The following is a 12,833-nucleotide window of genomic DNA, read 5'->3' on the forward strand; positions in this document are numbered from 1 at the left end:
TAGATAGATAGATCGGTAGATAGATAGATCGGTAGATAGATAGATGATAGATAAGATATTATAACATATCCAGTTATTTGTCCACAAACCAAGACAATGTGAATGTAAAGAGATGACTGCATTTAATGATTTAATGGACCAAGAGAGAATTCCATTATGTAAGCAAACCTACTTACAAAAAAATCAAACTAGAATTTATTATTGATAAATTCATTAAGGGATATTAGTTAAACCTCTAAAATAGCCAATTCTGACTCACCTGGACACAAAACCAGTAGCACCAAAAGTCTCCTGTTACCCTAGTGAGAAAACTGAGGGACTGTTCTGCCTGAGACACAACCAGGTTATCTAAAGATTAAGGGTTGGAAGAAGAGGCAGGTGCCATTTCCACACTTTGGGCTCCAGAATCAGAGTGGCCTGGTTGTGATGTTTGCGAAAGTCAGCGCTCCTCAAAGTTTCACTGTTTCTCAGCCTCACCACTCTATAATACAACAGGCCACACCTGAATCTCTGGGAGTCCCTGACAGACCCAAGGAGTCCCAGGCGTGTTCCATCAAGGAAATGAAGGAGGGTGAGAGGCAGCCACACACGCTCAGTCCTCCTGGGCATCACCCTGCTGCTTTCCAGTTGGTTTTGACTTTGCTCCTTCCTCCCATATCCAACCGCAGTATTTTCCAGCTTCCTTGGTGATTTCTATTAACTGATGTACCTTTATGGGTTTCCACATTGCTGATTCATTTAGACGATCCAATATGAAGGGCACCGTGAATGATGGCACCTACTCCTCAGACTACTCTCTTGCAAGTGTGGACCTGAAGAGCTTCAAAAACAACTTGGTGGACATCATCCAGCAGAACAAGGAGCGGTGGAAAGAGCTGGCTGCACAAGGTACTGTGGCTTATGAAGCTCGCTGCCTTCCTCCCCACCCCCACCTCATTCTTCCTCTGAGAGCTTGGGTGCATCCTCCCTCAGTGTCTTCCTGTATAAATACACCTGTCCTGGTGATATTTGGAATGTACCATTAGCCACAAGAAAGTTGGTTTGTCTCTGAGAAAAAAAATCTGGCTCTGTTGGTACCATGTGCTCTGCAGGGGACTGTCAGTGTGTGGCAGTTAAGTGGGTAAGGGGAAGAGTGACAAGACTTTATGTGGTACAACCTCCTCCACATTTCTACAAGTGTTTTGAACCTGAAATCTTGGGCTTCCCAAGTGGCTTTTATGTTGCATTAGGAATGTAACAGTGTTAGAGACTTAGGTGTCTCCTTTTTTTGAAATCAAATGGGAAGCTCACTCTTTTTCTGACACTTTTTAAAATCTATTTGAATTAACCCATTTGTTTGACAGTACATTTGAGTTAGTCATTATCAGACCTTCAGGAAATTTGCTTTCAGATTCCAGATCTGGCCTCTTCTCCCTTGCCCTGGGGACCTGTCACCCCATGCTGCCCTCCCTGCCAGTGGTCTTGTGGCAGTGTCTTCACCCACCCCTGGGCCTTTGCTATTACTGTTTTATCAGCCAGAAATTCTCCTCTTCAGGCTCTTTTCGATGCTGATTCCTTCTCAACGGGCAGGTCTATTTGCAATGGAAAACCACAGCACTCGATAAGTCATTGAATTGCCTCTCACATGGATCTTTTAAGTTACTGACTGCTATTATTCCAGTTTTACAGACTGGGAAATGCAAAGAGACTGAAGCACAGGACAGTTAGGTGCCTTGCCCAGAATTCCTCAGCTAGTGAGTAAGCAGCTGCAATCAATTCCATCTCTCAAACGCCAGGCACTAAAACCCCATGGGGTTATTTAAAGTCAGGTCTTGCTTCCTGTTTTTCCTTAGGAGGGTCTAGTTGTATCTTCAAAGTACTATCCCTAGTCTGCATTCAGCGTTACTCATTTTCTTATTTATCATCTGTCTCCTACATGGAGCTGTGGAGTCCATGTAAATCAGGACAGTGTATACCGTGACTTCCAGGGTGTTCCCAGTGCTACCACAGAGCAGGCCATATAGTAAATACTCAGCAAATACATTTGATAATTATGCTGGATGGGTCGCATTATTCCTCTACAACTTCTATTAGAAGTAATGATCCAATGCCTTCATCTGGCCTGTAATTCAAGTCCCCCAACCACTGAAGTCTAACTTTAATTAAAAAGTAAGAATTTTCCAAGTCACCCCATAGAACCAGTATGAGGATATAAACTGTCATCACACAGGCCTTCCCAGTCAGGATGGTCAGTGCTTAATTAAATGTTTGCTTTACTATCATCACCTTGAAACTCTTAATCCCCTGCCATTCTGTGCATTTTTCCTAAGTGGCAAGAGTTCGTTCAAGGGTTCTTTCTTGCTGGCATAGTTTCCTAGTCAGCCAGGGTTGTGTGTAGAGCCTGCTCAGCCCTCTGTGGCTCTGTAATTGCTAGGATTTTTCTTTTAAATTTTGCTGGCCTATCACTTCACCCAATCTAGGACCAAAAGCCAAAGTTTGCAGCTCTGTGGGTTTTCTCCATTTATGCTAAACCAAATCCACCACATCATGTAGAAGACACCGAGACTGTTTACCCTTTCTCCTGTCCCAGGTTGAATCTACCACCTCTGGCAGCGTAGTTGGTTTCTGCTGCTGTTCTCAAGATGGGGTTGGCAGGGGGAGTCTGGGAGTGCAGGCAAGATTGTCACAGGTTCTTGCTGTTCTTACCTGAATTGACAGTAATTTTCAAGAAAAACCTCTTCCCAAATTGTTGTGTTGTCCTGATTGATTTCCAGTGTGATAGAATCATTGTTTTGGTTAATATTTCCCAATTTTTCACTTGTTTTCAGTGGTGAGGAAATATTCAATCTGTTTACATCACTATAACATAGAGTTCCTTATCACATTAATTTTAGATAATTAACTAATTTATATAATCTGCTTTGAAGCACCATTATTAGAACAAAAGCACTTCATGTGTTGGCAGTTTGGGCTGTAATTATTTAACTGTGCTTCCACTACATATTTTAGGGCTTAGGGATACAGTGAAACAATGAAAAAGACAATAATCTTTATCCTTATGAAAGAGAGCAGAAGTTCAAAGCAGATTTATCATTTTTAATATGGGGTAGGAAACACTTTACTGAGAAAGCATAATTTAAGTAAAGGCTAACAAGAGTTATGGAGAAGTCTGGGCAAAGAGTAGGGAAATAAATTTTCAGAAAGAAAATGACCTGTTCAACCACCTGGGTGGTGAAACTTACCTGATTTTCAGGAAATAATAAGTCAGCGAGGCTAAGGTTAAGTAGGTAAGTAGAAATACAGTCACTGCCTGCAGTGGTGTTGGCAGTGTGATACTTGGGCACTGTGGCACCATAGTGGGGGTTTGAGCCAGGAGTTTTATGGAGCCAAATCTAGAGTTTTGAAGAAGAAAAGTAAGTGATCGGAATTGAAGCTTTAAAAAAGATCATTCTGGCTACAGAATGTTCTTTTTGGGAGGCGTAAATGGGTACAAGGAAGCTCTTGTTCATAACCAAGGAGAAAGGTAGGGATTTAGACTTGGTGATACGAGGAGGGAAGAGTGGCTAAACTCCGGGTCATAAAGATATATTTTTATCTTACCGAAATGTTTGCTCCTGTGCATCAGAAAACGTGAACAGAGTAGCACTGTTCATGTGCGGGGGTGGGGGGGGAGACAAAGCTGAAAGCAACAGTAAAGTGGGTTTATAAATTGTGGTGCACTCATATTTTGGAACAGCACATAAATGCTTAGATATATGCACTTTATCCATGAACACGAACAGGGATGAAAGACTAACAATATTGAACAAAATATGAAAACTGCAGAAATGTGTCAAAATGCTGTTTATAAGAGTTTAAAAAAACTAAAAAGTAAGCAAAATATAAATGATCAAACTAAAGAATGATGGGGAAATATCATTCAAAGTGACATTAGTAGTTAGTAATGTTTTATTTCCTATGTTGAACACTAAGGCACACAAATGTTCATTTTATGACTCTAGTTATACCTAAACTTTATAGAGCCCATTTTTGTGAACAGAAAATTTGTAATAAAAATGAAAAAATGTGGGCCCTTTCTGGCAGCATGTGAGTTAAAGCACAGCACTATGAAGTTAGCAGCAGCCACTGCAGCACGGAGTTCAGTCCCCAGCCAGGGAGCGACACCACACGGTGCAGCAGTCTTCTCCTGTCTCCCCGCTGCTCCCCTCAGCAGTGTATTTCAGTAGACCTGTCTGGGTGTTCCCCATTTTTGTCTCTGGTGAATCCTTTCACCCCCAAATCTCTGGCCTGCATCCCAGCTCTTGTGTACATAAATAAATACATTTTGGAAAAGTAAAATAAAATAAAAATGAAAATATGTGATCTGCCAAAAAAAAAAAAGCATCGACTAACTATTAAATTAAAAGTCTTTGTGGATCAGGTATTACCTTTGAAATTCCCAATGCCATCACCTGTACTTTTGAAGATTAATGTCTCCTTATGTAATGGCATTGAGATGAAATGAAACAGGTTACATGATACTTAGAGCTTTGGAACATCAATTAAACATTGAAGCTCTAAATAGTATCTCAGTGTTCATTCATTACTATATTAGCCCTGACACTACATTTCTTAGCTATTGAAAACACATCCCTCTAATCCTGGTGCAGTAGAAAGCATGGACACACAGGTTCCAAGGTATAAAGCTCCTAGATGTCAATAAAATAAAGCACTTTTTCAAAGAATTATTTATCAAATATTTTATTAAGGATCTGGGAAATCCTGTCTAGGAGTGGTATATCTAAACATACTCCATTTTACATGGAGATTTTTCAAGAAATACAAAATTTGTTTCTCCAACTGAACCTGTTTACCTTAGATGCCCTAATGAATAGCCAAGAAAACACAGACAGGAAAGAGTGGCATACAAATGCAGCTCATTTTCCTTGGTGGCCTGCTTTTCTGTCATTTACAACATTTGCGTCTGGAGCTGAGAAGGAAGAGTAGATTAAGTTCTTTGTAAGAATTATTAAAGAGACACTTCTGATTTCAGGAGCCCCCAAGGGGCAAACACAAATAGGTTTATCCCCAGGGTAAACAGCACTTTTGTAAACTACCTAAGAGTTGGAGTCGTTTTTAGATACAAGAATTCCAAATTGAACCAAGTCTACTTTGACTGGAAATTGAGTGATGACTCAAGCCCAAATCTGTTTTCTTTCCCATTTTCATAAGGAGAACATATACTTGGGAAAAACTAGTTATGTCCCAGAAAGGAATCTAGGGATTCACTCAGGAAGGAAATGAATTATGTTTCTTATTGTTATGGGTAACTTACTGATTTATTTGATATTGATTCAAATCCTAAATATACTAGGGTTAAGAAGTAAGAAAAGACGATTAAGAAGTGAGAAAAGGAAGCAACGTGGGAACTGAGATGCTGCCAGATTTGCATTGTGCATGAATCCCAGCTGTTTAGAGCCAGAAGGAAACCTAGAGCTAGCCTAAGGCAAGCTTGACATTTGAGAATATGTATTAAACTTTTCAAACACCCAAGTGTTTTTCTAGTTTCTTTTTGTGGCTTATTTCCTACAAAATCGCTCTAACATAGAATATTCAGTATGATATGATTTATTTAAACTTTTGGAGACCTGTTTTGATTTAATAATCCACATACTCCATCAAAAATCAAGAAATTGTTTTGGTTAAGATTACTTTGATATTAATTTGTGAAGAATTGACATCTTGATGATATCTATACATTCTTATATACTACATCTTATTCATCTGTCATTTGTTTCTCAGAAGCTTTACTTTTCAATAATATAATAATAATGGAAAATACTTATTAGCATTGTTAAATTCTTAGTAAGCCTATTAAGTATTACATAATCATCTGATACTTATCAGTAATAAGTTTTTAATATAGTTGGCTTTTCCATCAATGTGCTTTTGTTAGTTTGTGAATAATTGTTTCCTTATGGATACAGAAATATTATTTGCTTTTGAATGGTGATATTCTGCAAATAATAACATATATTACATTATCATATCACTAGGATTACATAGATGTTTGGATAATTATATTTTACTCTAAGTGGAATCCTTTGTAATGCTCTGCATTTTATTTGTTTAGGAATTGTATTTTGAGAAAGTCATAAGCTGTACCAAAATACAAAAGAATCAATAATTTAAAAATGTCTGGAGCCTTTAACTATATAGACATGTTTTTCAAAGTCTTACACATATATACACAGGTGTTTATATGTATACATGTCTAAGACTTTGGAAAAAACCCCAGGTTATGAATTTTATTTTATTAATTTATTTTTTTTACATTTTTATTTTCTTATATTGTTCATTTTTTTTTTTTTTTACAATATTTGGTTTTCCCAACCAGGTGTAGTCTCCATAAATCTCCCGCCACCACCTCACCCATGAACTGCCACCAATCTCTGCTCTTCCCTCCCCTATTTTGACCCATCTCTCTCCTCTCCCCTGCTGTATTTCTCAGAACTGTAGTTTGCCTACAAGTTTCTCTCTCTCTCTTTGTTGACCCTTTGTTCGTATTCCCTATGTCCCTGCTATAAATGAAATCATCTAATATTTTTCTTTTTCCTTCTGGCTTATTTCACTGAGCATAACCCCTTCTAGCTCTATCCATCCTGCAATGAATAGCATGAGTTTATCTTTTTTGATTGCTGACTAGTTTTACATTGTATGTGTATAAACCATCTGAACATTACTTTAAATAATCTATAACATATTGAACAATGCAAGTAATTTCTTGTCTGGTAAAATTAAGATTATTTTAAATATCATGAAGATTACTTTAAATGATCTATAACATACTGAACAATGAAAGTAGTTTCTTATCTGGTAAATGACATATCAGAATAATATGACTTTTTTACGAAAGATTAAGAATTACTTCCAAGTGAATTGTAAAGACTTTGACAAATAAAGATTTATTAATGAAAAGAAATGTACTTTGGTGAGGACTATAACTTAGTATTTTCCTAAGGAAGCTGGTTGCTGCACAATTGCTTGACAATTTTGTGTATGTGCTCCTGAAAACATCTGGAATTTTGTAGCTTTTTAAGAAACATGTTTTGTGTTCAGCGCTGTAAAACTCTGTTTTGTTCTGTTTTAATCATGTATGTGCAAAAGGATATTAAGTAAGAAGCATAAGCCAAGATTTTAAGATGATAAATGTCAGAAGCAAATTGACTGTGAGACAGGAACTAAAAAGAGGGTTCAAAAGTCAATCAGAGGATGCTTATAACCTTCACCCCCACTCAAATGAAAAGGTTTGACTTCTGATGATTGAAATGAATTATGAGGCAGATTTCTTTAATGAGCCCTTTGTTGTTAGGAAAAGATACAGAAATACTTCCGTCTAACTCAAATCATGGGGCGAAGTTTCAGTAGGATCCTTGGAGATCTCAAAGTCAAGAGGCTATTGGGAATTGAGTCTAATTTTTATGTAAAAAGCTGAAAAGTTAGATGGTGACAGTTGAGGGAGGTGAGAGAAAGAATTCATAAGAATAGATGCTTTATGAGTGTTTTCAGTAAATGTAACCCATTCATTTAGAAGGGTGATAGCCGCTCAGCAGACAGGAGCTGTATCTACACATTTCCAAGTTTAGGCCAGAGTTACATGTATCCATAGCAAGGGGATGAGAAGTCATTAGTCCTAGTTCTTGACAATGAAGACCATGTAATCACAGATGAATAATTTTTTCCTAAAACCTGCTAGGTCAATGGAGTACAAAGGCATCCTACAATAGTAACAGTACTGGTTATTATATATATAATAATACTGTATTTTCTATTAAATTCAGACTATATATAATAGTAACAGTACTGCTATTCTTAGTGCTTTGCTCTCTCTTGTTCTAGCTCAGGAGTCCAAAGTAGCCAGTTGTGGGGTAGGACAAACATCATAGAAACATCAACCATACACCCCTACCATCTCCCTTTCCCCAAACACACACTGTTAATGGGCTTTGGAACAAACCCAAGACTAGAAACCTTTATCTGTGTTTTAAGATTGATGTGTAGTACCTGTGACCATACTTTCTAATGTCTTAGTTAAAACTTTGGCAATTTCATATGACTACACATGTTTTATTTTGTAAGAAAGACTGGAAAATTCATAATGCTGTGACACTTTGATCTTAGAACAGCAGATAAGTTTCTCCTATTGACTATTTTTTAAAGAAAAAGTAGGAGACAGAATGATTTTACTTGGTGATAAATTCAATGTTACAGTTAGTTCTACATGTTCACTAATTTTGCAGTTGAGGAATATGTTCCAATTGAGAACATGCAGTCTTAGGTTACTGTAATCATCTCAAAGTTAATTGGTACAAAGTTTAACTGTTACTGTATTTTCTATTAAATTCAGACAAAGAGAACTTTCAATAATGATAGCTAATTCCTGAAATAGGATATTTTGAGTGACTAAAAAATTAGTATCAACTAATTTTTACCTTTTCTCTTATGTTTTACCTATATGCTTTGCTTTATATTTCCATTTTTATCTGCAAACTCTCTAGAAATGTTAAAAATTTTCTGTTCAATTTTTTTTACTTCAAATTTATATAGAAACTGAGTCCAAGATTATAACTTCCACTAGTTTGTTTTAGCATGTTTTGTCTTATCTTAAACATTACTATTCTCTTATACTCATTTGCTTTAAATTCATACCAGCTAAGAAATGTGTGTTAGAACACTGAATATTAGAAGGTTTATTTAAAAGACTGTTTCAATTAAAAATATTCAGGAAAACTTGCATATTTTTTGTTAGATTTAAGTAGGTGTTTAAACATATCTCATCTGTTTAATTTCTGTATTCCCAGATTAAATTCCAACCTCACCAAATTGTGTAACAACCAGAAGATGACTTGTTATACTCTATAGGACCGAAAGGAAAATATTTTATGTCTTTGGAGAAATGTACAACAAAATTCATTGTAAAACCTGTCTTCAACATCTTACTCATTCCTTCAGTTTTCTGACCTTATTAGGTTTTAAGACTTACTTTGTTTTTGTTTGCTTGTTTTTAGGTGAACCTAATCTCCATAAGAACTCAGAAGATCTAATAAATACTGAAGAAAAGCATGCTGATACATGTTCATAGGTTTCAAACACCTTAAAGGCTTCTGTCATTTTTATCATTAAAGGTAATTTTATTTTATATATGAGATACCTAATTTCTGAATGAGCGGTATATAGAATGTCATTAAAGACAATTATCAGCTTTCACTGTTCTCCTGGATTTTTTTTTTTAATTTATGTCTTCTATCTTCTGAGGTAAAATCTTAACAGATAAACTTTTCCTTTCAAAAAAACTCTTAATTTGCTCATCATTAAAAATTATGCTTATTGGGGCATTAATTGTTTAAAATTATAAGCTGCAGTCTGAGGAAATTTAATCCCAATTTATTTTTCCACTTCAGGTAGAAAACAAAACAAGTACATGTCATAGGACAAACATCAATGTTTGCCCATATCCATAGAGAGTTGCATCAGTAATTCCATTTTTAAAAATTCACAGGTTTATCTTCAATCCACCAAGTAATTAACATTGGGAGTGGTGATCTGGATATTTGAATTTTTAATAAGTCCCTGTTGATAATTCTATACAAGGAAATTGAGAATCACTGTCTTAGTCCTACAGAGGAGTTAGAAGTGCAGTTAAAATATATTATAGACATGTATACTTGTATAGTGGACATGTCTTAATATTTCTTTAAAAGGTGAGAAATGAAATCCAATTTTGTAATGAATCCTACTATTGGGGTGATGGTAAGGACAAGAGGAAATGCTGAGGTTACCATACCAATCCTTTGCGATATTATCAACAGTTTCTCAAATGTTAAGATATGAAAGTTAAGATGTGATTACCTTTCAAATGATTCACTTCTGCATATTAAGTTGATTGTTAAGAATTTTATTGATAATAAATGTGTTATTTATTAGTATATTCTTATATATAAATAAATTTATCATACTAACCATGTCAAGCACTGTGATAAACTCCTCACATGTAATATCTCAATTTTCTCAGTAATCCAAGAGTTAGTGTGATTCCTGTTTTACATATGAAAAGGGTAGGAATCAAGCTACAAATTAGTTAAGTAACTAAAACCCATAATTACATTTAATAGTATTTACATACTATAGTATTGATATATTGTCTCACATTAACGACAGCAATTCTTCTCCATCTAAATTATAAATTATCATGGTCATTTTACACAGTCTAGATGGAGTCCTTGAAGTATACTTTAAGAAAAACTAACTCAGTGAAGTGTTTATAGGTGTTTGAAGTACCAAAATTTTGTTGATAAGTAAATACCACTGAAAAACAGAATTAAAAGATTAAATAAGATTGTTGCGTACTGGAACACATGGCCATGACTGTGTACACTACATAGCTTCAAAAGAAAAGAGTTGAGAACCAGCATTTTCTATTTACTTAAGGTATAGAACTAGAGTATTTGAGAACATTTTCCAAAAAATAATGTGTGTAGGAAACACAGCTTACCAGGACATTAGTCAGCATGACTGATGAATCCCTTATTTTTGCAAGGTATATGGAGTCCATTGTGAAATTGCCACTAGTAATTGATTACTTTATGTGACTAAAATATATTCATTTTTATTTGGATTTTATTTCAGAATGATGAGAACAGCACTAAAACATCCTCAATCCTCAATTTTTCACAATGCTATATTCTTTTCTTTTAACACACACTTGGATCAGGCCATTTTTATGAACTCCTACATAGGAATTAATGAGAAGAAAATAGATGCTGAGCTGGTTACATCTGACCAAATAAATATACTCACGGTTGCTCTCAGAGTTTTTGGTCAGTGTGTCTGTGACTGTTTTTCCTCTACAATTTCACCTTCTTCAATCAAGCCAGAGAAGTTTTCAAGACAAATGTTAGACAGCTTTAAATTTTCATCACCTGGAATCCATTAAAAAAAAAATAGGTGATTAGGCAGTACATTGCAGAAGACAAGGTTTTTTTCCAAATGTACCTTCTTCCATTGCTTTACAAAGTGCTGTAACTGTATTTCAAGATCATAAGTAAAAGGAAAGCAGAAACAAAATTATGGGAAAATAAATTTTGCAAACCCAAGGCACAGGTGCTTTAGCTTGCCCTTGTTATTTTAAATATATGGGACCAAAATGAGAGGTGAAGTGACCAAAAGTTGCAGTTGAAATCCTGACAGCAATGGAGCGTCACGGGCTTGACTCATAACTCTCAAACTGCAAAATTGTGGTGAAACCTGTTCTGGGTTCCAGAGGACTGGCCTGCACATTCCGTGGTTTCCAAGCATGGACATCATCACAATACAAGTCATGCATAACCTACAATTCAAAATAACAAGAACCTTCAGCCATTATGTGGAGGCAGACTAAAACTGAGCATGGAATTGGCTCTGGTGTGTTGCTCCCATCGGGATGTAACAGGCCAAGAGGAATAAGACAAGAAGTATCTGTGCTTATGTGTGTGTGTGTGTGTGTGTATCTGTGTGTACTCAAAACTATCTATGAAAATGGAAGCCCACATTTCTCTGTACAGATGACGTTACTTGATGTGACTTTGTCCTTTTACTACAAGAAACAGACTGCCACCTCGGAGACTCTGCTTCTTTGTCTTGCCTGAGCATGTGCAGAGCCATCCTTTAGCTCTGAACTGAAGAACGGCCTTTATTTGTTTTTAGCTGACAAGTAGGGCAAAGAAAAATTAGGTGTATAAGATTTCACTGTACAAACACTTCAACGATTGTAAGACTACGTGAGTTTCTCTTTGAGAAAGGTAGAAAGTAATGGGGGAAAAATAAAGAGAAGACATGAATTAAAGACGAGAGGGGAATGTCCATCTTGATGAGTTTTCCATTGCACCTGCTTCTTTCCTGGGTTCACGATGCTAAGCAATATTTTAGAAATGGGTACAATCAGAAGCTGTTCTTAGTACTGGGATCTTAGAACTCACAGCTGAGATCTCTTTTAAAGTGTAAGCCATATTCTATATGCATATTAGGTATGCATCATTCTAATTTAAGATACATTTGTGCATAGACCATGTATTAAATGCTTTCAATGTTCTGTGCATAGGGTCCTTAGACTTTGTTTTGCCTGAATCTTGTTTAGAACACAGCTGAATAATTGAACTTGTGTCATAGACATTATACTGCAATTGATATGTTAAATGTAAGCAGTAAAGATTATAATGATGTGTTGAGGAAAAATTTATAGCTATGTATACCATGGTGACTTTCGTCCTTTAAAGATGAACTTTTTATTTCTATTTATGGAGAAATTATAACTACTGCTTTCAATGTCTTTTTTAAAGTAGCTATTTACCAGCTAGAAAATATTCTGCATTTAAAATAAAATTTGACTATCCAGGAGATCTGATTACTTTGTTTCTGTTTGAGCCAGTTGTCTTTGGATGAAGCTATAGAATCTCTCCAGGGAGTAATAAATGGAAATACTGCCTGTCAGTTGTCACAGGAAACACATCTACTTTGTTCCAATAAATAGTTCAAGTTCTACAGACTTTATTACCAAGGTCTAACCAGTTAGAATTTGAAGATAACAAAGTCAACAATTTCTGTTCATAGGCTTTTTAATGCAATTGTCCAGGTTATTTGACTTGCAAAGCATTGTGACTGAGCTTCCAGGGGTGGAGACAATATTCCATATTTCTTCAGGAGGCTTGTCACGCTGCCACCACCGGTTTTCTTAATATCCATCCTCCCTTTTCCTTTTCATCCACCCTCCCCCTCCTCCTCTCCTTTGTGTCCTCCTTACTCCTTACTTCCTTCTTTAAGACAGTCACTACTTAGTGCTA

At 35.9% G+C, this 12,833-nt stretch overlaps 1 protein-coding gene across 3 annotated transcripts in view; it reads left to right on the top strand.

Moving 5' to 3' along the window:
- Window positions 1-12,214, top strand: part of PDE1A (phosphodiesterase 1A, calmodulin-dependent) — a 244,068-nt gene extending 231,854 nt beyond the window's left edge. For all 3 annotated transcript variants that reach the window (XM_012728738.1, XM_012728746.1, XM_004674849.2), the window contains 3 exons: window positions 743-888; window positions 9,027-9,143; window positions 10,645-12,214. In XM_012728738.1, the coding sequence (XP_012584192.1) occupies window positions 743-888; window positions 9,027-9,100 (220 nt within the window). In that variant the 3' untranslated portion in view covers window positions 9,101-9,143; window positions 10,645-12,214. The remainder of the gene's footprint in view (window positions 1-742; window positions 889-9,026; window positions 9,144-10,644) is intronic.
- Window positions 12,215-12,833: the final 619 nt, after the last annotated feature.

The sequence above is a fragment of the Condylura cristata genome, unplaced genomic scaffold (assembly GCF_000260355.1).
Source record: "Condylura cristata isolate star-nosed mole 26May11 unplaced genomic scaffold, ConCri1.0 scaffold00002, whole genome shotgun sequence".
Classification (NCBI taxonomy): domain Eukaryota; kingdom Metazoa; phylum Chordata; class Mammalia; order Eulipotyphla; family Talpidae; genus Condylura; species Condylura cristata.